This window comes from Camelus dromedarius, chromosome 30 (assembly GCF_036321535.1).
Source record: "Camelus dromedarius isolate mCamDro1 chromosome 30, mCamDro1.pat, whole genome shotgun sequence".
In the NCBI taxonomy this organism is placed as follows: Eukaryota; Metazoa; Chordata; class Mammalia; order Artiodactyla; family Camelidae; genus Camelus; species Camelus dromedarius.
The window spans coordinates 20,950,084-20,977,654 of record NC_087465.1 but is presented as its reverse complement, the minus strand read 5'-3'; the positions used below and the strand labels follow the sequence as shown (position 1 = coordinate 20,977,654).

At 36.3% G+C, this 27,571-nt stretch overlaps 1 protein-coding gene and 1 long non-coding RNA gene across 5 annotated transcripts in view; one reads left to right on the top strand and one right to left on the bottom strand.

Annotated features, from left to right (window-relative positions):
• LRRCC1 (leucine rich repeat and coiled-coil centrosomal protein 1) overlaps positions 1-26,157 on the bottom strand; it is a 29,969-nt gene extending 3,812 nt beyond the window's left edge. Inside the window, exons 1-18 of one of the 4 annotated variants that reach the window (XM_064480906.1) lie at positions 25,986-26,153; positions 23,570-23,775; positions 23,185-23,250; positions 22,219-22,386; positions 20,082-20,257; positions 19,769-19,978; positions 14,150-14,346; positions 13,733-13,880; positions 12,634-12,782; positions 9,038-9,242; positions 8,355-8,494; positions 6,763-6,964; positions 5,987-6,172; positions 5,081-5,255; positions 4,023-4,186; positions 2,020-2,127; positions 1,174-1,382; positions 947-1,084 (exon numbers count right to left, since the gene is read on the bottom strand). In XM_064480906.1, coding sequence (XP_064336976.1) covers positions 947-1,084; positions 1,174-1,382; positions 2,020-2,127; positions 4,023-4,186; positions 5,081-5,255; positions 5,987-6,172; positions 6,763-6,964; positions 8,355-8,494; positions 9,038-9,242; positions 12,634-12,782; positions 13,733-13,880; positions 14,150-14,346; positions 19,769-19,978; positions 20,082-20,257; positions 22,219-22,386; positions 23,185-23,250; positions 23,570-23,775; positions 25,986-26,074 — 2,936 coding nt within the window. In that variant the 5' untranslated portion in view covers positions 26,075-26,153. Of the gene's footprint in view, positions 1-946; positions 1,085-1,173; positions 1,383-2,019; positions 2,128-4,022; positions 4,187-5,080; positions 5,256-5,986; positions 6,173-6,762; positions 6,965-8,354; positions 8,495-9,037; positions 9,243-12,633; positions 12,783-13,732; positions 13,881-14,149; positions 14,347-19,768; positions 19,979-20,081; positions 20,258-22,218; positions 22,387-23,184; positions 23,251-23,569; positions 23,776-25,985 lie in introns of all 4 variants that reach the window. The other 3 variants (XM_031441408.2, XM_064480905.1, XM_031441409.2) reach the window with 3 other exon arrangements.
• Positions 26,158-26,244: 87 nt separating this feature from the next.
• LOC105088512 (uncharacterized) overlaps positions 26,245-27,571 on the top strand; it is a 132,831-nt gene continuing 131,504 nt past the window's right edge. The window contains exons 1-2 of the long non-coding RNA XR_004133228.2: positions 26,245-26,367; positions 26,483-26,601. This is a non-coding gene — a long non-coding RNA (uncharacterized LOC105088512). The remainder of the gene's footprint in view (positions 26,368-26,482; positions 26,602-27,571) is intronic.

The following is a 27,571-nucleotide window of genomic DNA, read 5'->3' as shown; positions in this document are numbered from 1 at the left end:
AGCTGTGACCAGCTGGAGAGAAAACTGCAATGAGTTCCAAGCCAAGGTCCCTATACGAGTGCCTGGCTGAAAAAGAAAAGTGGAACCGGGTCCATTAGCAAAGAAGTGACTGTGTTAGCAATCAAACCTTTCTGGAAAGTGTAGTAATTGTTTTGCATTTACTCTGAGTTACAACATAAAAAGTCAAATTTCCAGGTTCTATTAGATTTAATGTATTGGGAATCTACATGAGATTTCTGGGCAATCTACATGCCACCTTACCTATGCCATTTTGTATAGATGAGAGCTGGTCATTAAACCATGGCAGTGGTTTTTGGTTTTGCCTATTTCTCAAGGCAGTCAACGCTGTAAATTATTTTAACAAGTCTAATCATATAGCTCACCAGGTAAAACCCTCATTTCCTCTGGAGTATTTTATACAGTCCACACAACAATGGCACCCAATTACACATTTCCTTTCCCTTCTTTAAAATCAGCTCTCATCTCAGCTTGTGCAGGCTCACAGCTCCCTCCTAAATCTGCTGTAGTGTCCTCCGGAGCTCACTGCCCTGGTAGTCCGGTGACTTCCCCTCCTCCAAACTCCACGTGCAACAGCCAAAAATATCACTAGCTGCTTTCACTCAAATAGAGTTTGAAAATAATCACAGTAATAAAAACAAAATATTCATAGAGTAATGACTATGTGTCAGGCACTGCTTACATACTAAAGAACTCATACACACCATATATATATACATCAGTACACAACTACACAAAGTTTAAACCTCACATCAAATATTAAAGTGGGAACTATCTTTATTTTATGGATGGAATGGAAATAAAGTACACGGCAAATAACTAAACTCAGAATGTTTTTACCCACCCCTCTCTCTCTCTGCATCTCACCCGTCTCAGTTCAGGCTTCTGTGTGCCGATACCCCCACACACTTTAGGACTTAACGCTTACTTTTGCAGTTCAATACTTTTGTCTCTTTCTGCTTTCAGTTTCCTTTCTTGGTTTTCAAAATTTTCTTTGGCTTCTTTTACTTGCATTTCGAGATGACAGAGAAGTTCTCCTTTATCGTGCCACTTCTGATTAAGTGTACTAATATGAGAATAATTAAACAATTAAAATTGGTTATATGAGATTATTAAGCCACATTTTATTTCTCAACAGGGAATACTGGATAATACCTGTAAGCTTTCCTAATTTCTTCAAGCTCTAATTCCTTTACTTTCAACTGCTGTTTTAGTTTTTCTTTTCTTTCATTGTGTCTTTCTAGTTTCTCAATTATATCATCTAGTTGTGAAGATTTTTCATCAAGTTGTTCTTGAGTACATTTTTGTATTTCAGTGATCTTTTCTTGCAATATTTTGATTTCTTCTTCTCTTTCCTGTAAACACTTCAAGAAAAAAAAATCAGTATTTATTAATCCTGAATGTCTCATTTCCTAATTCAGTATGGTTTAAAATTATTAGAAAAACTACAGATTAAAAAATGAATTGAATACTCAATGAATATTTTGGATAAGATTTACAGAAAATTTAAAAAATCACAATCAATAAAGAATAGCACTACTACTTTGTTTTAATTGCAATTAAGAAAGATGAACTATTTACACTTTTTATTTCATTAAGTTAGTAATTATCACACAGAGGGTGTACAAGGGATGGAAAAGAAAGCAGAACAATGGAAATTTCAATGAGCATAAATTTGCATTTGAAAAGAGCTATTTTCAAGACAGTACTAACAGGAAAACTCTAGGTGGCCGACAGCAATACAGAAAAGGCGGATGCTCACTGTGTATGTACGACCAAATTAGACTGCGATGTCTGCTGTGCTAAACAGAAGTGTTTCCTGCATTAGGATGAGCAAATACTTTAAAAAAAAAGTATGACTTCATGACTATTAAAACGTCACATAAAAACAGGCTCTACATCCCCTAAAATTTCCTTTTAGTATCTTCTGTATTGCGAGTCACACTTCATCCTCTATTTGCAAACTGCAAATCAGAAGATGATGAGGAAGATCAAAACTACCTCAGGCACTGTTAAATGTTGGCCGGTATCAGGCCTCATATGAAGCACTGATTCCAATGAACGTTCACTTGCTCGAAGGGGGCGCGCCTGGACGCTGGAACAGCCCTGCTGGAACACCAACCGCTGACCTCAGTCTCCGCCCGTGAGAAAGGATGAAAGTGGCAGTTCCTGTTTTTGCCCTGTGTTCTCTGCCCCACTTTGCCTTTTTTCCCCTTTTGTTAAACAACAGATGGAGGCAAATACATACTGAGCAAGGCTAATTTAGGTGTGGATTCGTATGTATTTAAAAAAGTGTGGTTCAATTCCTCAGTGTGTTAATATCTAAAAATTCTAAGCAAAGGTAACAGGCAGTCTTCTAGTCTGACCAATTTTTTGCATAAAAGGCATGAATGGTTTATTTTCTTCCTACAGCTCTCCTACTTAAGAGCTTAAATACTCTAAAGTACTTAAGGGTGGGCAGTCTTGACACATACCAGGAATTCACAAAAGCTATTGAAGATTCTTATGAAATAACCCTCTTAATAAAAAGTAACACTGCAGCATCAGAGTTTTGTGCAAGTACCAAAAAATACATGAGAGGAAACAGAATCTCAAAAAATTTGTTTCTGATTTCCAGTCAGAAGCTAACTGTACAGGATATACTTAATTGAAAAAGATCGAACTCTAAATTTTGTAGATTACATCATTATCCCTTTAAGTTATAAGGTATGATGAATTTACTGGTAGAAGAAATTATGCCTAGCTATCTCTACGTTCTGTGATTCGCTGGAACGCACCATTAGCGCTCTTATCTTTGAGGCTGATACAATGTTCTTTAAAGGAAATGCACTAAATTGTGAAAAGAAAACTGATGAGTTGAAAATCTGAAAACTTTTTTTAACCAAATATCTAATCTAATCTGTTTCTTGTCTCTATTATGACATTCATTACTAGTCGTTTCCTTCCAAAAGCGCTGCTGAGACTGTTAAGAAGGCAGTAGTCCTACTGTGGGAGTAGTTACGTCAGACACAAGTATTACACCAAAGCACAGATTTTTAAAACAATAAGAAAAGGCTTACTGCTAAAAAAATTCAATAATTTTCAATGTAGCTTGGTATGTATGAGATATATTTGAAATTTTGGGTATCATGAAACCAAAATTTCGGTTGCATAAATACCAATATAATTGTGTAGGGTAACATAGTTCATGCATTCATAGCCTAAAATCTAGCTATGAACATAGCAACGTGGTAATAAATATGTTTCTTTGTTTTCTGTACTCGATGAAGTTAAGTTCTCAAGGAGTTTCTTAAAAATGACTAAGGGAAAAACAATCAAATCACAGGAAGTTATAAACTCTCTAAAGAGTGAGTTCCTAACTTTATGGGGGATAATCCCATTTAGCAGTTCCTTAAAAACCCTTTTCTCAGTTATTCTTACACCGTAGAGATAAATCTCTAAAAATTTTTTTTAAAGTTCAAATTTGATTCACTGTTCAAGCTGACTTTCTGGAAATTTTCATATAAAATACTTTGAAACAAATGATCCTATTAGAATTCTCCCTTAAGATATGCCATACTGAAGAGGGTAGAACGGTTTCCCATGGGAACAAGCATGAATCTTTTACACTCTATTCATACACTTTAAAGTACAGGATGGCAAGTTCTGTCATAATTTCAAGAAGTGATTTACCAATACTGGAAGATACTAAACAATGCAAAGTTTAAATAAAATGTTAATTTTCTTGTGATTCCTAACTCTTTGTGGACACTATTTCTAATTATTTCAAAGGGCCATAATAACGTTGTCCATACAATTTGGAGGTAAAAGTAATTTCAAGTTAATTAATAAATGTCATATATCATTTTTAAAAGCATAGAAGCAAACATTATAAAAGAAACACATGATAATCTATCTTCAATTTCACACAGTTGGGATTCATTGAGACAAATATTAGATACTTTGATCTACAGGTTTTCAAACCTGCCATATGATCTTTTCCTAAAATAAAATGTCAAACTTACTTCTTTCAATTTCCCAATGGTTTCAGTTTGGTCGTCTATGATTTTGCACTTAATTTTTAATGCATCGTTATCACGTTCACCTGCTTTTCGCAGAGATTCATTCTCTCTACATAAACTTTCAATCTGAGCCTCCAGTTTTCCATGGTGTTGTGCTAGAGAAGATCCTAAGAAACAAACATAGTCAGTAACAAACTTAAAAAGACCTTGGAGGGTTTCTATTTCATGAACATCTAATTGTACCATGTATCATACAGTAAAAACGGAATAAAGAACCAAATGTATAATAGCACAACATGAAGAGGAAAGGGGGTGAGAACAAAAAAGGCCTTTTAAACAGCTGTGGCTATTTGAGAACCTAAAACTACAACATGAACAAGTAACTCAGACACAGATCATTTAATGGGTCATGTTATGCCATCCAAACAAACAATCATACTAAACATTCCTATGTGGAACAGACAAATGCGCAATGTTCCATTTAGGTCAACATCCAGCTATTCAGAAATGGTAAAGTCTCTATGATAGGCCTTAGAATGGTGTACGTCTCTTGCTTTATGGTGACTGGAAAGGGAATGAGACTGAGGGTAAGCTGACCTAAACCTGACGTGGTTTCCATTCATACACTATTTCACATTTCTCCATGCAAGACAGGATAAATGTTACCAACATTTTTAGGAAAAAAAAAATGAAATCTGCATACTGTACAAATAATTTAAAATCACTAGATAAGAAAGAATTACTTTCAAAGACTTCTTCAGTTGTAGCATTGCAGAGGTACACCTGTTCAGAAAAGTGACCAAATCAAAGAGGGAAGAAAACCCACAAAAGCAACAAAATCAGCACTATAACTTTCTAACAGGTGTAGTAACTATTTCCCGTTTCCGAAGTGTAGTCTCATTCCTGTTTGGCTGGCAAATGACTACTTATTCCTCCACGTGAAGTGCCACCTTCTCTCTTGGTGTGTGCAGGCAGAGTTAAGCCCTTCCTCTCCAATACACAGATTTGTTGGATTAGCAGAATGGGATTTTTTTTCCCTTTGAAAATTTGAAGAGTTTTACCCTGTTGTGCCAACTCATGTCCCCACACTTTTCTTTCTGTCCTTAAACCATAGATCAGCGACTCCTTGGCTGCGAGCTCAGCAAGAAGCTGCATTTTTTCATGCTTGAGAAGTTCGATTTGAATGCTCTTCTGCTTGTCATCGTCAATCAAAATTTCAAGTGTGTTGATTTGATTCTGTGTGCCCCCGAAAAACATTGGGAAAGAAAGCAAATTATTATATTTAAGTGCTTCTTTATTTTATTTTTACATTTTATAATGAGAAAGCATGCTATTTAAGCAAATACAAAGTAAATGTTCCTAAATTTTACATTAGACAATGTTTTAATTATAGGTCATGAAGTAAGTCAAATTTAAAGAGGCTACTGCTTTAAACACTCTGAACTTTATTTATTATCTTAAAAGAATAACTACACATGTAATACTCAAAATTTCTTACCAAGTATTTACATCAGCAGTCTAAAGGTCACTTTCAGAAAGTGAGTCCTTTTGGGCAAAATACCACTAACATTTAAAACTGAGACAACAGAAATAAAGTAATTTAACAATGATTATAGTTAGGTATATGTAAATACAACCCCACCATAAAACAAATATATATCAACAATTTATGTGGTATTTCCCAAACTTCAACCATCTGTATCACTATAAAACTGGTACCTATTTACTTAGCATGCTTCTTAAATTAATTCCCATTTAGCAGTTTACCTGTTTTACTTAAATACTATTTTAGTGTAAGTAATGCAATCTGTGAAAATCCTAGTTCTATTACTTTTCACAGATGTAAAAACATATAATTAGTATTATCTGAAAGTTCATAATTATGTACTTCCTAGAATCATCACCATATACTTGAGAAACTGATTTAAAAAAAATTTTAAAGGAAATAGAATGTTACAATGTCTTACCTGTAAATTTATTGCTGTTTCCTGTTTCAATTTGGAAACTTCTGCAAGTTTTGTTTTTTGCTCCTTCACCATACAGGTCAGATCTTTAATTAAAGAGGAAGATTCATTTTCTTTTCGTTGAGCCCAAACAAGAGCATGCTTGCTCTTTGCTAATTCAGTTGCAACATTTTCAAAACCATCTTTAACCTATATTTCAAAATTGCATTATAAATAGCAGTTCTCCAAATATTCAGAAAATATCTGTTTCTGGAAACAGCTTTACTTCTTTCATTTTTAGAATCAGAGTTTTAGCAAAAGGATAAGATTCACACATAACTGGCTTTGCAGACCAGCAAGGCCATGTGTGTTTGTGTTGTAAGTACTCAACCCTGCTGTTGTAACACAAAAGCAGCCACAGATACTAACTATATAAACAAGCGAGCATGGATCTGTTCTAATAAAACTTTATTTACAAAAACAGGAGTGGGCCAAATATAACCCAGAGATGTTAGCTTGCCAATCTGTGCTCTATGATAATAGGAGAGAATTCAGGTCTCCTAATTCCTATTCGAGTGCTCTTTTTCCTTGACCATTTACAATCTCACTTAGCTTTGGCAACAGCACTGATGATTAGCTATTATTTACGGGAAGAAATAAGGCTCTAAGATTTTAAATAATTTGCTAAGATCATATGGTTAACATGCAAACAGAGCTAGAATTCTAACATGTAGAGTCCTCTTATCACACCATATCTTGCTGATTCTGTTTTCAATAAAAAGCTAGATGCCAATTCTTACATCTTTAAATCTTCTGGCTTCTACAGTTAAAGCAATACGGAATTCATTTTCTAAATCCAGATACTGTTGGTTTAATGCATCAATTTTGTTTTGGTATTCTTGTATAACTTGCTCATGCTTTCTCTCTTCTTTAGCAATTTCTTTGGCTAAGGCTTCCTGGAATTCCGCTTCAGTGAAAAACTCCCTTGTTTCAAGGTCTTTCCTGGAATGAAAAACAAAGAAAAAAATCATAGGATGCTGTTAACCTGGAAAGGAAAACTTTAAAGGTCTTTAAATAGTTATTAAATATTTTATATTCCCTATTGTAAAAGATCAGTTTCTCACTTTCAAACATGGAAAATTAGGGATAGGATGGTAGTTACAGAAAAAATATGAGTGTTATTTGATTATGTATTCAGTGGTGACGGGGATAAAGGAGTATGCCAAATCTTAACTTCATTGAGATAGTTTAGAATCATTCTATGGCTTCTAAAATTCTTCAGGTACATTCGTAGAAGTCAGGTTCTGCCTCACGCATCTTCCACTTTGGTTGAGTCTTTGACGTACAATCAATACAGTCTGACTGGTACTGGTGGTTGATTAACTGAAAACATCAATTATGGTAGGAAACTGTTCACCAATCTTTTGACACAGGGCCAGTTTTTTATTTAAATGTGAGTTCATGCTTTAGAGTTCTGCACTCTTTTTTCTTGAATAAATCAAACCCATAATACAAAACCCATTATTTCTGAAATCAGTTTTGGTTTCTTTAAACTCGAATAAGTTAAAAGATAAAAAGGAAACTAAGTGTCAATTTTTATATTTTTGTGATTATTCCCCCCAATCTTTTACAATTGTCCTGCCCACACATATGACGACAAACGATTTCCCTCAGAGCATCAAAATTTAATTTATATGTTAAAATTTAATTTATGTAAGGACAAAAACAAAACAGGTCTGAGAACAAACACAATTAACCCACGGCAATCATACAATTCAACTGGTAGGGTAGTTAGCAGATAACTAGCTGAAAGTGTTCAGGCTACTGTGGACTCTAAAAAGTAGGCTTTGGCAAGCCACAGCCCTTGGACCAAATCTGGCCTGCTGCCCTTCTTCTGGGGAGATAAACTTTTATTGGAATACAGCCACACCCATTAATTATGTTCTGTCTGTGGCTACTTCTGTGCTATAAAGGCATGACCTGCAAAGCCTGAAATAATTTCCATCTAGACCTTCACAGAAAAAGTTGGTTGAACCCTGCTTCAAAGGAATAAAGAATACTGATAATTTAACAAGCAGTTTCTTGGAAGTCAATCAAAGCAGTCTTCTCTTTACTGCATGATTGACTTTTGGTTGGGCTTAGAGAAATGCAAACTAAGCTTCATGGTTACAAGCCCACACCCCAACCTCAATAGTCACTGATTTGTTTTTAAGCTACTAGTTCTTACTGCCAGCCTGATTCTGATGCCTACATAAACACGTCATTTTCCATGAGCTAATTCTGTCGGACTCCACCACTGCTCAGTCGCTGGCTAGGACTAGCGGCGGTGGGAGGAGAACCGAGTAACTTTTCCTAGTTGTAAATGTCCGAATCTTCCTGATATTTCATTTACCTGTGTTCTTGTTCTTTCAGTGCGAGAAGTTCATGAAGTTGTTGGACCTGTTCCTTTTCTTGATGAAGAGAAGTTCTAAGTAAGTTTATTTCTCTATCAGCAGCTGCAGCTTTGAGTTCCACCTCTTGGATAAGTCGCATCTGAATAAAATACACACAATTACAGTATTTAGATAATAATCCCCTCTGTTTCTACTTTAAGGTCAGTTCCTCAAAGAAAAAGTGCTCTCTAAGTAACAAGACCTAGTGACTAAATTGATTCTCAAAATTTATTCAATTAATAATGCTATGGCCACATAAAGCGTAATCTTGGAAGCAGCAAACACATTCGCATTAACAACTGCTCATTTGCACTACAGATCTTAATGAAAATTTCCCTTCAGAAAGCATGAGAATGAAGGCCTTCAAGCACCCTGAAGAGACTTTTAAAATCTGGCTCTTGCAAGACACAAGCCTAACAACCTGCAAATATTTCCACCAACCCTTTTTGTAATTGCTTTGTGAATGCTGGTACCCTTAATTCAAGAAATGATGGCCACAGGTTAAATTATTGGTACATTTAAATTAGTTTTTGCATATAGCCTCACACCTTTTACGTTCACTACGTAATGACATAATTTGCTTCAGGACAGAAGCTATGAGTGTGTTAATTCCAGGGACTGAGAGACTAAACTACAGAAGTACCTGTGCTGCTTGATGTTGCCCTTTTTGCTTCTCCATTTTTTCTAAGGCCTTTTCCAGGGTCCTTAAGTGTCTAATGTGATCCTCTTGTTGGTCTCTGGCTTTAATTAATTCAATGGTGAGTTTTTTAATTTCATTTTGAAGTCTGTGAACCATGATTTCAAGTTGTAGTTTGGAATTTCTCTCTTTAAAAATAATTTCCTTTAGCCTAAAGCATAAATCAAATGCGGCTTTAAGGATATGACACATATAAAAGAATAAAAATTGTACTCAAAGGTTACGGTTGAGAGAAAGATTTGAAGTATGTTTCAAATTCTCATTGGATAAAAAATGGCTGAAAGACAGTACACCCTTTCCCCGTCCCTGAAACTAGCATTTTCCCAAGAAGGAAAGCATTTTACATAAATTGGTGAAACTTCATCTTACGTGAACTTTACTATTCAAGAGTGAAACTTTACAAGACACCTTATTTGTTTCAGCATTGTGCTAGGAATGGGCTTAGAAGCAAGAGGAAAAAGATACAGCCTGGCCTTCGAGCGCTCAGTATCTAGCAGAGGGGACACAGATGCATTTACAAAGCTACGGTGAGAGCAGTGGTATCTGAGCAGGTCCCCGAAGTCACCTGTGACTTCCCTGCATCTTCCTGAGACCCTGAGGGCTGTCCCAGCTTTGTACTCCTTACAGCCTTTGATTTTGACTGGAAACTCGTAAGTACTTTAAGTAAAAAGGGAGAACTTATTGACCCACGTAACCGGTTCAGAGCCTGGGATGGCACTATTCTGAGGGAGCACTGAAACCAAGCACACGGACACCATCAGGTCTCTGATTTCCTACAGGCTGGTTCAGTTTTTCCTACTGCAGGCTACTTTCTAACATAAACAGGGCACAGCGGGAAGGCTACAAACACCTCTGGACTCATTCTGACGGCAGTGGGAACTAGACAGAAAAGACTACTTTTCTCTAGCTTAACTTAGAACTGAGCTCCAGGAAAGACTCTGATTACTCCAATGTGGTTCAAAGGCCCACTCACCACACCAGTTACTGTGGCCATGGGCTAAGGCACGTGGTCGCCCAGCTCGGGTCAGGTGCTCACCTTCCGACCAGTATTACAGGCAGAGAGGCAGTTCATGAAAGAACACAAGTCTAGTGTTTGGAAGGGGTTAGGAATAGCAAAGACACAGCCTCATGAAGGAATTTCTGAGCTAGGCGGCCACTCCAATGTGTATCTACTGCAATTTCCAAACCATAATTGGAAAAAATCCCTGTACATCCATCAACTTCTATACTACAGTCATGTCTCCAATTCTTGTCCTTACCATCTCTCCTCTTGTCTTTGAGTTGTCTCCAAACTGGTCTTCCTTTGTTTACTCTCTCAACTCCAGTTTGGTATGTTATATTAAAGAATATTGGACTTTATTCTGTGGACCATACGGTGGGATGGGGCAGAGAAGCTACAGATCAGTAGAATTAGAGCAATCCTCTAAGCCAAAGATAAGAGCCTAAACTAATGTAGCAGTTTGGGGATATAGAGGAGATAGTTCAACACCTTTTAAGTAGAATAAAGAAGGTTTCAATGCCAACTGGCTGTGGGGTATGAGAAAGAGAAAGAGGATGGAAGCAAAACAATTATTCTGAAATTTCTAGCTTTGGTGGCTGACTGTATGGAAACCATTTATTAGGACAAGGAATACAGAACAGGAGAGCAGGGTAAGTTGACCTGAGGGCGTGCTCATAAGACACTTATGGGCAATTTAGGCAAGAAATTTTTAGTACATAATTAAATAAACAATCTGTGAATCAAGGAGGTCTAGATGACAGATAAAGATTTGGGACCTTATAGGTTAGGTTTTAAGAGTACAGTAGAGAAGATTCACTTTTTGAGATAATATATACTCACAGCATGGTACCCAGATGCCAGACCCTGCATTAAGTACGAGGAACAGAGTCCCTACAAAGTCACGTGATGGAATATGAAGACTGGTGAGGATCTAATCCCAAACACATATACAGATGAAAATAAAATCAGAAAAGATAGAAGCTGAATTTTCAAGAGAACAATGAATACGTTACATGGACAACACGGCACAACAACAGAGACGGGAAGGAAGGATACAGATGAAGCGTGCCCACGGCCTTCCAATTTAAATGGAATCTGGCTAGGAGCCCCCGACACAGCTTCCTCTAATATTCCACTAGATAACACTTACAAAACAGAATACAGCAAAAATTCATATGCATACAACCCTAAAGAAGAGAAAACATAATGCCAAAATCTGGGAGGAATTTCAATAATAAGGCAAGTGGAACTAAATTAAAATAAAAACAGCTCTTAGAACTCTCAGGCTTTGCCCCACACCTTTCTGGATAAAAATCAACCCCCACCTCCACAAAAAAAAAAAGGAAGATACATCCTCTCGCTTCCACTGTCTGTTCATGACTCAGTTACACAACCCCTGTTAGTCTATCATTAAACTATGTTGGCTACCTCTGTACCCACTGCACACAAGAGTGCTGTTTATTGTGAGGTAGTCAGAGGACTGTTAATTGATTCATTCTGTTCCTTTATCTGTGCCCAGCATCTTCTTGTATCAGAGCAACTCGCAAAACAAATAAGGCAAAACATTGATGGGTGGTGGTGGATTGACTAGTAACAAAATAATGCATCATGCCCTGAGTAATTACAGAGTTTTCATAGAACACAAGTTGGGTATTGTAACTTCCCTTATACTCCATAGGTACAGAGAATGAGAGAATCAGACAGTGGGCGTAGAAAGTACCACAAAACTTTGCTAGTGAAATGCCTGAAGAACCGGGACCTGGGCTGGGAGCCCTGTACATCAACTTACTACTTAATGAAGGCTGTGGAAAGGGAATTATCCACTGTATAAGCAGGTAAGAAGCGGAACCAAGAGCAATGCCCCAACCCGATCTGTTGGCAAATACCAAGTCTAGAAACCTAGCACTCATGCAAGGATAAGAAGAGATAAAAATCAAAAGGAGCTCTACAAAAAAATCTTATAACCTTTAGAGGAAAAGCATAACTTCAGATATAATTACCTACAGGAAACAGAAGAAGAATTTTAGAAAACTGGTTGGTACTCTAACCTATTGGAATAAGACATTCCTGTATTAGATAACATGATACAGAAAAAAAAAAAAACAGATAAAATGGGAAATGGAATAAGATGGAATAAAAACATTAGAATTAAGACCCTCGGGGTATCTCGTATTGAAGCTCATTGCTGAGAATATGCAACACAGAGACTGAATACAACCCAGAAAGTCTAAAAAAATGTGCCAACCCCTGTCCTTTACAGAAAGTGTGCCAATCCCTGCTCGAGACCCTTGTCATTCTTCACTTGTAACACCTAATATTTAACCTGACCTGACACCTCCCAGTTTGAGGGCTCAAATTAATACCTTGAATTCTTCGTTTATGCAAAAAGCTAATAAATTACTAAATCTTTAAATAAAATTAATTCAGTTCAAACTAAAACCACACGTGTTGTTTTCGATCATTCCACAGCTAGTTTAAACTAAGGTATTTCAGTTCCAAGCTCAGCATTCGTATCTTTGGGCTTACAGACCTTCCCTCTTACCTATCTGTAGTCAGAAGAGCCAGGCTATGAATATCTTTTTTTTCATTTGCATGTTGATGTAGTTCATCAATATAATCCATAAGTTTCTTTTCAGCTTGTTCAGCTTTCCATCTCTTCTCTCTCTCTTGGTCTAGTTGCTCAACAAGTGCCTAAAAGAAAACAATATTGTCATGTGAACTTGGAAAAGTTACCTAACCTCTCATTGCCTCAATTTTCTCATTTATAATGTGGCAATAATAGTATCTAATTCAAAGGGCTGTGGTGAGGTAAACAAATTAATGGGAATAAAGCATACACAGCAGTGCAGAACAGAACAGTGCCTGGCACATAATAACCACTCAACAAATGCCAGCTGCTGTTATTATTGTCATAATATAATTATTATTGTTTTTTTAAAGTATGAAAGCCTTTATACTTAAAAATAAGGGGAGAAAAACCAATAGCAGAAAAGGCATTAAATATTTTAAAAGTAATTATATTACTGGGAGAATAGTACACACTACAAATCAAAAGTATTACCAGTAGCTCACAAGTAAAATAAATGCAAGTTAATTTAAAAAAATCAGTGTACTAAAAATTGTTAACAACATGAGAATGATTAGGGCAAATAACTGAAAAAATTTAAAATTTGTGAATGGCTTTTAATCTAGAACCTGTGGGTCCAAAATTATATTTCAGGAGAGTTCATGAAAACTGTGAAATTACAAACATTTTATGAGTTTCTCTAAGAATTTTCTCTGAGAAGACCCATAGATTTCCACAGATATCTGAAAGAGTCAGAGACTCAAAAGTTAGGACTCACTGCTTTAAGAAGAATTTGAAAATTTAGATCTGTTTTCTCCTCTACAAGCATGTAACAAGCATAAAATTTTACTGGAATCTGAAATAAATATGTGATTTCTATTCCATTATAAATTACAAAAATAGTAACACAAAATCTTGAAATCAAGAAGGGAAAAATAACCTAATCTCATCACTCTCATAAAATTACACAACAGGGTTTCTGTTAATAAAAACATGTATTATTTTTCTGGGACTAACTCTGTATTTGAAACCAACATTATTCACATTCAGTTTTTCTTAATCTCTTAAATCATACCCGGTAAGTGGTATCTTCTGTGCTACCATTGTTTACTTTAATCATTTCAGTCTTCTGCTCTTCTGATTCTTCTAACACATTACTGTTCACTAAAGATGATCTTACATATAATTCTTTAAAGAAAGGTTGTTTCATTTTACGATTACAACTGCAAAGAAAAAGACATAGGAAATAACCCAAAGAAATGTATAATACTTTTGCTATTTTTCACAGCATAGGTAATGCCTATGCTGTGAAAAGAAAGAGATCCTTTTATATAAATTTACATGAAACTTCTGACCAAATATGAACTGACAAGGCTGAAAAGTCAAATATTTGAGCTCAGAAAAGTAAAAAAAAAAACATCATGAGAGAGTTTTAAGGAAGACGCCAGCAGTATTAACTTCTTTCCTGAATTTCTAGAACTAAAAGAAGTACCTTATAAAAGGGCTGTTGTTTTTACTGTGGTGTTTAATGGTTTGAATAGTTTTGGAGTAATACGGGATTTTTGATCTTCGAGGAATTTTTCTACTGCATTCTTTTCTGATTCCATAGTCACTTTCAGAAGTCATATCTGTATCTCTTTTTGGTCGGAGATCTTTCTCAGGAACATTATCTATTAAAGAATTAGAAGTCTAGAAAAAAAAACAACAAAGTTTGCTAAAAGTCTAATTCAGTATAAAAGGACATAATCTAACATTTTCTAAAATGTTACAACTTTTTACAAGATTAAGGATTTATAAACTAAGTATGCTTGGAATTAAAGACAGGGGTTCAGTTTCTGGTCTGGACAAGCTCCTACGAGGTCAACTCTCTCAAGATAATAATTACAAACTAGGGGAAAAATACAAACAAAAAAACAACAAAAACTACGTGTAGGTCCTGGAAAGCGAACAAAAGCAGGCATAGTCTAGAGGGGAGTTGACACTTGGAAAAATGACCAGAATGGGTTATTTCTGCTTTATGGCTTTTAGTCTAAGAACATATCAAAATCAGCACTTTGCAGGGAGTCTTAAAACTCAGGTGGAAAAACCATAGACTTCTGGGTCTGAAGAATCAGAGTTGGAACTGGGCTGGAGTTGACCGCAAGAAGCCCAGTAACATAGAAAAGCAATTAACTGCTGCCTAAGAGATAAATGTATAGTTTAAGTCAAATCAAGTTAAATGCTTGCTACAACAAAAATATTAACACTCTTTGGAGGCCTATACCAATATCCAGAGTCTCCACAAATACTACTCACAATGTCCAGGGCAAAATCCAAATTTACTTACCATAGAAGAGCCAGGAAAATATGACCTAGTCTCAACAGAAAGGCAATCAATGGCGACCTTACCTGAGAGGACCCAAATGTTTAAATAAGCAGACAAGAACTTTACAAGAGTGACCACAACTACAACTATGCTCAATGATATAAAGTATATGCTTAACATGAATGAAGAGAAGAAATTTAGCAGAGAGCTGAAAATTATTCTAAAAATGGAAATTTTACAACTGAAAGATACATCTGAAATAAAAACTGACTGGTCGCAGTTCTGACTTAACACAGAATGAGGTGACAGAAGAATATGTAAACTCGAAGATAGTTTAGTGGAACTGTTCAATATGAAGAATACAGAGAAAAAAAGTCGATAAAAGGTACAGAGACTCAGGGAACTGTGGGACTACCAAAAGGTCTAAAAGGAATTTGAAAAGAGGAAAGACAGAACGGGACAGAAAAATATTTGAAGCAATGATGTCCAAAATTTCTCAAATTGAGTAAAGACATAAATTTACAGATTTAAAATGTTAGAGAAATCATCCTTAAGCACAATGTAGCCAAACTGCTGAAAACCAAAAGTAAAGACACATTCTTGAAAGCGGCCAAAGAAAAATGACACATATATACAAGAAACCAAGGATTTAATTAATGCTAACTTTACACTGAAAGCTATGGAGGCCAGGAGAAAGCACTGAAAGAAAAAAAAAAACGGTCAATCCAGAATTCTATGTCCAGCAAAAATGTCCTTCATTAATCCTTCAAGAAGGCAAAATGAAGAGAATTTGTTGTTTCAGATGTCTACTACAAGATTTGCTAAGGGAAGTTCAAGCTGGATGTCCTGGCTGAAGGAAAATAATACCGTACAGAAACCAGAATCCTCAGGAAGAAACAGAGAATATCATACCTGATTTATACATAGGTAAGTAATAAGTGACTTCTAAATATTTTAAAATCTTAATTTCTTTAAAGCAAAAATTAAAATATTGTCTTATGGAGTTTATAATGCATCCAAATGAACTACACAATGACAACTAAAACAAGACATAATAGATGCAAGAGCTCTACAGTTTAGAAGACACGTAGTAAGTATACTTTGAACAGTCTATTTTATAACAACCACCAAAACCCCAAACCCCAGAAGTATCCAGAAGTATGACCAAGGAGTCAATATATAAATTAAAATTGAATTGTTAAAAAAACAAACAAACTTCAACCAAAGGTAAAAAAAAAAAAACCAGAAAAAACAAAAAGCACACACATGAAACAAACAATAAAGTGGTATACCTAAATCCAGCTATATCAATGATTATAGGAAATTTTAATGGACTATGGATTCTTTAAAAGGAGTGATGGCCAGACTGAGTTAAAAAACAAGACCCACCCATATATGACTCACTTTAAATATAAAGATACAGACAAGTTAAAAGCGTTCGCTGCAATGAGCTTCCACTTCACACCCAGCAGGATGGCTATAATCAAAACAACACATAGTAACAAGTTGGTGAGGATGTGGAAAAATGGACTCTCATTCACTACTGGTGGAAATGTGAAATGGCATGGCTGCTTTGGAAACAGTCCAGTTCTTCAGAAAGCTAAACACAGAGTTACCACGTGACCTAGCAACTCCACTACCAGGCATACAGCCAAGGGAAAGGAAAACATATCCACATGAACGCTTATTCATGAATGTTCTCAGAAGCATCATTCATAATAGTCAAAAAGTAGAAGCTACACAAATGTCCATCAAATTATGAATGGATAAATGAAACATGGTGTATTCATACAGCAGGGTATTATTTGACAATAAAAAGAAATAAAGTGCTAATCCATACTGCAAAATGGATGAAACTTGAAATTACACTAATTGAAAGAAGCTAGTCACAAAAGGCAACATAGTGTATGATTTTACTTATAATGAAATTTCTAGAACAGGCAAATCCATAGAAAAAGAAAACTGATCAGTCCTTGTCTAGGGCTGGCAGGAAATGGTAATGACTGCTAATGGGTACAAACCACTGAATTGTATGGTAAGTGAGTTATAGCTCAATAAAAGCTGTTATTAAAATAGGTAGGTTGATGGAAAAAGATTTATCATGCAAATTATAAGCATAAGAAGGTTGGAATGGCAATATTACTATTAGATAAAATAGGCTTGAAGATAATATTCCCAGAGACAAAGATGAACAGTTCACAATAAAAGGGTCAGTTCAATAGCAAGACGAAGCAGTCATAAATGTGAATGCACTTAGTAACAGAGCTTTAAAATATAAAAAGCAAATATTGAGAGAATTAAAGGGGGAGATAGACAAATCTGCAATCACAGTTGGAGAACTTAACACCTCACATGCAACTGATAGAATCAGACAAAAAAAATCAGTAAAGACATGAAACATTTGAAAATATTATCAACCATCCTGGCTGAACAACTGCAGAATACACGTTCTGTTCAAGTGCACAAAGAACATCCACCAAGGCAGACTGCAGGCTGGGCTATGACACAAGCCTCGGTACACTTCACAAAAGATACTTGAATATTCAATAAGCACGTGAAGAAGTCACTGATCATTAGTGAAATGCAAATTAAAATCACAATGAATACCAGTATACACCCACTAGAATGGCTAAATAAAATCAATGCTGACACCAAACACTGGAGAGGATGTGGAACAACTGAACAGTCATGAATTGTTGGTGAAAATAAAATTGAACAACCACTTTGGGAAAGCTCAGGAAGTTTCTTACAAACAAAACAAAACAAAACTTAAACAATTACTGAACTCTATAGTTAATGATGCACAGGGCTAAGTATTTAGGGGGAAGTATATTGATACGTGTAATCTACTTTGAAATGTGCCATAAAATAAGATAGTTTGATAAATTAATACATGGATAGACATATAAGTGTAAAATTTTGATGGTAGAATCTAGTTGGTGGGTATACTGGTATTTACTAAGAAATTTTTTTAAATTTGCTGTAAGGTTTTAAAAGTTCATAATAAAATGGTAGGAAAAAAAGAAAACTTAGACAAAACAGCTTCACAGAGAGGATTCTCAAAAATCAGTATAAATAATTATTAAGCCCAAGAGTTAAGAGGAATAACTGTCATTATATTGTAGCACATTTTCAGTAACTTTACAATTTCACTTATAATTTAGGTGTATTTATCAACTGAAATTCAAATTGCATGTTTATCCTTTACACCAACAAGTTAGCAAACAAGAAGTCCTTCTGAACATTTTTACATGTATAGCAATAAGTCATCTTTTCCCTCCTAGACAGCTAGACTCCTATTCTTGGTTATAAAGTAGGAAGAATTGTTGCTAACTAAGTAAGAAGCATGACAGTGGACAGTGGAAAGAATACCAGACTGGATATCAGGTTAGGGTTTGAAGTTCAGCTCTGCCTCACTACAATCAAGGACTCTCAGATAAACTTCTGAGTTTCTTTTCTATATAATAAGAACAATGACATATTAATCCCTATCTACCTGATTTGTGTTGTTACGAGAATGAAATGATGGCAGAAGAGAAGCTGAAAAGTTCATTGCAAATTTAAGCTACTAAGCTTAAATCTAAGTTCTGACACTGGGAGAAGAGTCAGCCTTTAGAAAAAGATGGAAGATAAAGCCTGAGGAGCAGTAACAGCTCAGTAATATGCTACCAGTGATGTCAAAGGATGTAAATGCCAGCATCCTTGTCCCAGTTCCACTGTCAACCTCTTTGGTCCAAGCTGAAGTCTCCAGGGATTTCTGGCACATGGAACCCTTATTGTCTTATTCACTCTCTCGCTTAAGGCAGACCTCGTTTCTCAAGAGCTGTTAGTGTTACAGCTATGGTATGAGTTCAGCACGGTTAAAAACCCACTGAACCATAATCATTCCATAAGCATTTTCCACTATCCATCCCCATTTGGAGAAAAAAATTTTATTAAAATCCAATTACAAATTTCCGGGTCAAACTTACTTTTTTCTTCTTTTTAATGGAGATACCGTGGATTGAACCCAGGATCACTTTTGACTAACAGCCCCTTGGGCCTACACCGTAATCTTTCTCCCCTATATCCAAGCAGGGGATGAAGAAAAAAATTCGTGTATACTGGGAGGTATGGTGTTCAAAAAAAAAACAAAAAACAAAAAAACGGTCATTACAGATCAGAACAAGAATGCAAGAGAGAAGGTTGGAGATTCAAACAGCAGTAAATTCTAGGAATTACAGATCATCCGCATAGTTCAAAGAAGACTCTAAAAACCAGAGAACCAGTAGCAGGGGTAAAAAAAGGATCCCTAGTTCAGGAAAGCACAGATTACTCTGGCGAGGGTCTGCTGCAGACAGTAACTGAAGCAGGAATTATGTAAAATACCTCGCCATTTAGCTCTACGTTCTAGAAGTAGTTTTGACTATAAAACAACTGAAAAGAAGGAAGAGGCCAGAAGTAGCTCACACACTCTCTATGTTAAAAAGCACCGAATCCAAAGAGTTCTCGGCTTACTTGAAATAAAAGTTGGGTGGATGGAAATAATGTGAAATATAGCAGAACTAAAAAGGAACTACATAGTGAAGATTTGAGGGAGGACACTGAGGAAAATGAGTGAAAAAGGTATGTTACCTTTTTCTACCACTACTACTATGACAGAATCCTATTTCTGTAAAGGAAAAAAAAAAATAACACACACACACCAATCCATTAAACATAGATTGTTTCTGGTTGGTTAGCTTGAATGTGATTTTTATTTTACATTTTCTTAACTATTTCCCCTTCAACAAACGCATTGCTTCAAAAAATAGGAAAAATATTTACTTCACTGAGAAGCTGTAAAAGTGGATTATCTAATTTCTGAAGTTTCATCTCATTCTGAAAATCATTCTCATGATTAACTTTCTCTGGCTCAGAAGATGGGCACACAGATATCAAGGACGCCAAACCAGTATCTGTTGGCGTGCTTGCAAACTGATCCAAGGGAGCTATCTCATCGATGGGTGGGGTTACCACTGGCGTACCGTCAATGATCTATGACACAAAAACAAACCAAAACCTTTTAAATTTACATTTACTTACTTATTACAATTTGAAGATATATTTAACATTAGGGAAAAAAAAAACAGCACTATACCTCATCTTCACTTATATTTAAGGGAGAATCAGACGAAACTAAATTATCCAAAAGGCCTTCGAAACACTGCAGACGTGATGAATTTATTTCTGCCATATCGACTGGTTCACCGAATATGTTTTTGCAATCTAGGATTCTAAGTTGTGGCAAAGTCTGGAGCATAATTGCTCTGTACCCTTGGAAACAAATCATTCAAATGAAAACTCAAGCATTAAAAAGAAAAAAAGGTTAATTATTTCTGGAATAAATTTATCACTACCAGATACATGACCTGAATGATAAAATTAGTCCTGCAATGTAACTAATAAATTTGTAACAAAAAACTACTTAGTTCTTCCCCAGCACACAATCCTTACATACAAAACAAACAAAACATTGCCCCCCAACACCTCACAGAAACTCCTCCTGATGAAGGAAGGTCAGAAAGTTAAAATCTTCATCTCTGGATTTACTTTTCATAAAACTGCTTTAAGGCTATAAGTGCATGAGAGCAGCAGCAATTTATTCTAGATAGGAAGTCAAACTTCTCTTGTTTATTTGTAATATGATTACTACAAATATAAATCAGGATGAAGAGAGGAACAATTAGAGACCCAGAATTTTGTTAGTGAGGCCATAAGCATGAACAAACTTAAACATCTCCACTTTCTTCTCTTAAATTACATATAACTAAGATTAAAATGGGCAATTTATTAGTACTTACGAATACGTTTATTTTCTATAAGTACAATAAAATACGAGAAATCTGGCAAATTAACATTAATTTGGTGTTAAAGGCTAACAGAAACACTTTAATTTTGCTTAATTGTAATTTTAAAACAAAGTAAAATAAAAGTGGTTAGAAGAATGCCAAGAGAAAGAAAGTAGTCTGGAAAACTAATATTAGAAATTTTGAGGGAAGAAAAGTCATTTCAGTAATAAGTACTCCTTCAATTCTGGGGGGAGGGCAACTGTGTTCACAGAAATACCTTATCTAGGAAAGAAAGTGAAAAACAAAGTTTCAAAATATTGGAATGAGAGGTTCTCGAGACAAGATTTTCAGAAAAAAATCCAACTTGTAGGGTAGTAAAGTAGAATAATGATGTTTTAGGAATTAGGTTTTCTTCCAAGAAAAGGGTTTCCCCAGAAAATGGAAATCTGCCCTGATTTTTCAGGGAGACTCTATCATTACATGAGCTTAGAAAAGCAGTTGATCTCAAATCTATTAAATTCTTCTGCAAAATAAAATTATCAAACAGGTTTCCATTCTGAGAGAAGCCTTCTCATGGCTGCATATTAGTGACAGAATGGAGCTTCTGTAGCCAACTTCTATCCAAACAGATCTTTAAAATGTATATTCATATTCTACATTCGCATTATATTGTTTGGTTATGCAATTTGGGATGAGTTCTAGAAATGGCAGTCTTGTCTGCTTTGTCAGCCTCAATAATTCTAAATAAGATCAAACGGCATTTCAGCAGCAACTCCTATATATCACATTAAATTTAGGTTCTTTTAAAAAGTAATTTCTTTATTAGTAATATAACACATTCACATGGTATAAAATTCAAAAGGTACATAGTAAAAAGCTTTCCTAACGTTTCCTGATTCCCACCTACCCTTTTTACATTTCCTGACCCCTACCTACCCAAAACTGAAGCTAGCCATTATTATCAGTTTTTTGTGTATCTTTCTAGATATTTTATATTATCTAGTCAGCAAACATAGACACACATGTTATCCTTTGCACACAAATGCAATAATATACAGTGCAATTTGCTTGCTATTTTTCCTCTTAACAGTGGTCTATCTTGGAGATAATTGCTTATCAGTAACTAAAGAAATTCTATATTCTTTTTTTGTGGCTGCTGAGTATTACACTGTTAGAAGATATCAAACAATTTAATTGTGAGGCATTCACTTATCAAATATAAAACTGTCTAAACAGAAGTACTTATCAGTTCATCTTCTAGTCCTCTTAAGAGCAATTTAGTTTGTCTTAACAAAATAATTTATTTGTAATTATGTTTTTCCAAATACATAATAAAAAGTTGCAAAACTTACGACAAATTACAGGAGGTCATGAATACCTGTTACAGGAAAAAAAGTAGCTTGGAATATTAACTGTTACAAAACATATTAAATTAATTGTTCATACCTGGTAAATGACAGACAGGATTATCCTCTCCATTTTTCTCCAAAATAAGATTAGTCAAGAAGTGCAGTCCTACTGTACACTGAAGCAGGTGATGGATACTATCTATACAATTACTGTGGAGGTCAATATATCTAAGTTTATGTTTAATTCCATGAAGGGGCATCAAACCTGCAATAGAAAAATTACTGCTGTGGTATCAAAAGAATTTTTTTCCTAATAGCTAATTTAAAATAACTTCTATATAGGTTATACTTCAAGAGGCAAAGGAGCAGCATTAATAAGACCTTGCTGCAAAGAGCTACATCTAATGAACAGGGTATTAGTATGAAGTCAATTATTATTTTGAAGAAACACAGGTTTGGCATCTCTTTCAGGCCTTAGCCCAAGTGGACCTCCCCAGGCTCATGCACTTAAATGAGAATGAGAATAAAGCGATGGCTTTAAGGCTCTGAATCAACACATCATTTTTTAAATTTAGCAGACAGAAGCTAACAACACTCCAATTTCATTGGTTTGAGCATAAAATAAATACAGATTGCACCCATTTGATTTAGTTCCCTGGTTCCACATTTCAAGTGCTCAAAGGCCACGTCTGTTTATCAGTTGCCATACCAGAGAGCACAGAGTATCTTCATCACTGTAAAAAGTTATGTTGGAACCGTTCCTCTCTATGTAACAGTATACTGATTATCTAAGATTAAAACATTGTTCTCTGAAAATAGATCCTTTCTAACCAAGTTTTTTCTGTTACTGATTACTCTAATTTTTATTCCTAGTTTTTCATTCAGCTGTAGCTTTGGTACCAACAACAACAAAAAAAAAATAATTATGACTGAAAAATACTCTCTAGAAGAGATTTTTGGTCAAAAACTGGATTATTCAGTTCTTCAACATGCAGGGCTCAGTCTATCTTATTACATGCGGCAAACATTCAGCACTGTAGAAAACAGAAGTGTATCTACTTACCACTAAGATCATTTATGTGGTTATAAGATAAATTCAGTCTAGTAAGATTAGTTAGTGCTTCAAGTCCTAAAACAAAATAAAATAAAGCCTTTTTAAGAGTCAAATAATCAATTAATTAGAGCTATATAGTATTAGAGTACTATTTCAGACTGCTTTGAAGCGAATCTACAGTCTGATAATACTGAAATCAATTTTATTAGTATTTTGCAAAATAATTTTTAAAAAGTTTGTAACTTTTCTAGAAGAAAACTTCTTGTATAATGAGTTTCAGGGTCAATTTGGAAAGTTTACGGTAATATTTATCTCATTCTTTTAGGAAGAAAATGAAAAATAGACTTAAATCATCTCCCTTATGCAAAATATTACAGGAAAATCACTTACAAACCTTCTATTCTTGTGATCAAATTGCAGGACAAATTTAAAGTGCTTAGTTTTGTCAGTGTGTTTAGCCCTTCAATTTGACTTATTTGATTAGATGACAGATCTAAATGTCGTAAATTCCAAATATGATCAATGGCTTTGATCTTCGAGATGTTATTGCAATGGAGATTGATGGCATGAAGGGCTGAATCTAAAGATAACTCTGATATGCTATAAAAGAAAATATATATAATCAAAAACAAGCAAAAAGTGGATGTAAAAATCATGACCAAATAATTAAAATCAACCAAACAGCATGCAGATAGTAAATATGTGCTCTATTCATTATATAATGAAATCCTTCCTACTTGCAGTAGCCTTGAAATGTCTCATAAGGTACAGTGCTTCTTACAATTACCCAGTATTTTGGACCATTTAAATAAATAAGAGCCCGATCAAAAGATGCAAGTGATGTTGGTTATTTCTAGCTTTATATACAAACAAAGTCATCAGCACACAGTGAAGGCAGTATTTCTAAAGTCAGTCCCTCTAATCATAATACCCTAGTTCAAATCTGTACTCTACCACTTTTTTTTTTGTTGTTGTGTTGAGTAAATGAATTAACCTCTCTAATTCTCAGTTTCCTCTGCTCTTTTAATCCTCACAGTTGTAAGCAGTAGGTACCTAGTTGAGCCAGTATAAATACAGGTCTGGCACTGGAGTTTACAACCTTATTTTCTTCACTGTCTGCAATATCTTTTTAACCCAGAATGTAGTTGACTTCAAAATAAACCACTAGTTATTGCTACTTGTAGTGAAAGCCCCTGTTCTCCCTTGCTGACATTTGGAATGCATCTCCTCTAAATGGAACTCATTTCTTCATTCTCTCACTTACTGCTTTTTTTAACTGGAACCTCTTCTGAAGATAGAGTTCCAGGAATATAAATAAAGGTGCATATAATTCAGAGATGCTGGAACTGGGGGACACAATGTCATGGGCATCTTTTCTGTGTTCTGTAGCAGCTACAAGTAAAGCTGTAATAACTCTTAACTCTGATAGCTGGAAAATGAGAAATCTGGCAGTCAGGGAGTAACGGGAAAACAAGGAATCTGGGTTTGCTTCCCAGTTAGCATTAAGAATCTCAATTTCAAAATTAAAACACAAAAACAATTTGAATATGTCATTCAGCACATCCTCTATGCAGTCTTCAGACTGAAGTGCCTCTGGCAGAAAAAGATAAAGCATTTCTAAATTTCAAACTAGCAGTCTCTAAATGTGACTGTTTGGAATATTTTCCAGTTATCGAGCTTGTGTCATTTACCGAATTATTATTTAGTGCCAGACCTTATGCTGTTAACACATGCTCTTAATGACAGCTGTTTATTTTCTGAAACATTTGTTTCTGGAAATTAGTATTGTGCAGATAATGTGGTGTAGTAGAAAAAGCAGATAGTGAAATTAGACAGAAATGGTTTTAAAATCAAACTTAATCCACTACCTGTATGAAGGTGGGAAAGTTATAAAGATCCCGATCTCAGATTTGTCACTTGTAAAATCACTACCTCGCAGAATTGTGAGAATTAGTGATAAGTAACACGCACAAATAGATGGCATTCAGTAAATGGTAGCTATTATTAAATAAGAATATTCCTTTGAAAAACATCTCCCTGGGGTTTTCTGTCAAATTTTCGATCAAGATCCAGGACAAGATGCTTTAATCATAAGCAAGCTGTGCACAGAGGGCAGGCAACAGAGGAACAGTATGTGCAAAGGCACACAGAAGCCTACTGTGGAAGTGCCTGTAGCTTGGTATGGCTAATCACAGAGTGTAACTGCAAAAACGTAAAAGGTGAGCGTGAAAAGTAGACCTGGACCAATTAGCAACACAGAACCAAGAGCCTAGGATGCTGTAAACAAATTTGGGCTGCATGATAGAGGGACACGGTGAACTACACGCGATATGTTTAGTATTTTCAAAACGTATATGAATATATGTACCACAGTGCTCTGCAAGGGAAAAGTTGAAATGAGAGTAAAGAAAACTGAAGCAAAACCAATGAAGGGCAGCAAACCCTCGCTTCAAGCTGCCAGGGATACTGCACTGCCACTTTTCGTCCAGGTAAGAGAATGAACAGAAGAGGGAGAAGACAAGCAATTATAGAGCAAGCAAAAGAATAATGATCAGTAAAGAAAGGAGAACCAGCGAAGAAAAGATGGTCAAAGGCTGGTAGAAAGGACGTGGAGCAGAAGTCCACGGAGGAAAGGAGCGAGGGCTCCTTCGACCCGGCATTTCGGCAGCACAGTCTCGGGGGAGATCGACGGGCAACAGCCAGACGTCTGTTGTGTGTGAGGCCCGGGTGAAGCCGCCCCGCGCCCCCGCTCGACCGGGGCCCCTGCCCGGCCGTGCGCGGGCCGCCCCCGGCCGCGGAGCGCCCGTTACCTCCGCAGGCCTTTGTCCATGAAGCACAGATCCCCGCAGCTGCTGTCGCCATCCTCATTCTCGACTTCCGCCTCCACCGGCGCCTCCATGGCCCCGGCGACGGGGAGCGGGGTCTTAACCGGCGTCCAGCGCTGGGTCCGAGGGCCCGGACCACGCCTCCCGGCTGCGCGGAAGTCCGGCCCGAGGGGGCGGGGCGAGGACCCGCCCTCCAACCGACAGCGGGCACTTTCCCGCCCTGACGGTGTCGCAAAGCCGGAAGTTTCATCTTCCCCACCTAGGGCTTCCCTCCCTTTTACGGTATCTACTGAGCAACGCTTGGAACTTGCCGTAAAGCGAAACACCTTACCTGGTGTGTGATTGTTGAAGAATGGATGGGTCTCTGGTATGTGGCTCTTCTGTGTGATTTTTACCTTGTGGGCGACTGACTTCTGAAAGCGCTTTCACAGCAGTTTTCACAGACCTGTAGCCTTACATACCTATAACTTATTCCCCCACAGGCCATTGCACCTGCTGTTGATTCCACAAACGTCTGTGGGATGCCTTCCTTGTGCCAGGCACTTCCCTATGCAAGGAGGAATAAGATGAAGCCCATTCTTGTCCCTGGAAGCGTTCACAGGTCAGTGGAGGAAACAAAAGTTGCTGTGCAGCAGAGCAAGTGCTAGGAATAGCCCAGGAACATTTAAGCCAACTGTATAGGCGTGTGGGTGGTGGGGAAGTTTTCCAGAAGGAAGTACTGATGACTGAGCAAAGTCTTGCTAGGCTATGCGGTGTCTGGGACTGAATGGTATTCTGGGGGGGTGGGGGTGGGGAGCAATACCCAGATAAGGTCAAAGAACCTTCCTGGTTAGATGGCTCTCTGAGTCATGGGAATATTTTGAAAAGAAGAAAAAAGGTATATCTCAACTCTGAACCTGTCATTGTCCTGAACTGAAATCCGTAGTGGTTCCTGATTAGGGATGGAAGAAATTTTCACATGTTGAGGTATGGGGAAGTCATTCTGGGTTATATATGATTTGGCTTTATGCCAACTAGAACAGCCTATTTTATGTCATACATGCATTATACACCTGCTTTAACCATTGAAAAAAAAAATGCATTTAAAAATCAAAATGGAGTAACTGCGGTTCAAGCATTCAAAATTGGGCTAGGTGGCCATAGTGGATGTGGTTTCAGACACATTCCCGTATCATTGAGAACTTGAATTTTCTCAAACTCAAGGACACCAACTGCTGTTTTCAAAACAATATCAGCTAGTAGCTGCCATCTGCAACTTTATGGTCTCAAGGTCTCCCCTTGTAAATATACAACCATTTCAGACCCCAACCAATCCTTGCTTAACAAGCACTCTTACTTCTTGCCAGCCTCAGCCTACTTCTTGACAAATGACTTATGTAATAAGCTTCCCCTATTCTGTAGCCCAGCAGAACATAATTCAGGTGCTTTTTGAATCTGTGTCTCCTGGGCTATGGTTCTCAGTTTGGCTCAAATAAAACTCTTTTCTATTCTTATTATAGATTGTTTATCGATTATGCATGTCAACATTAGTCATCAAATAAAGGCCTAACTTTCTAACCTAACATTGAAGA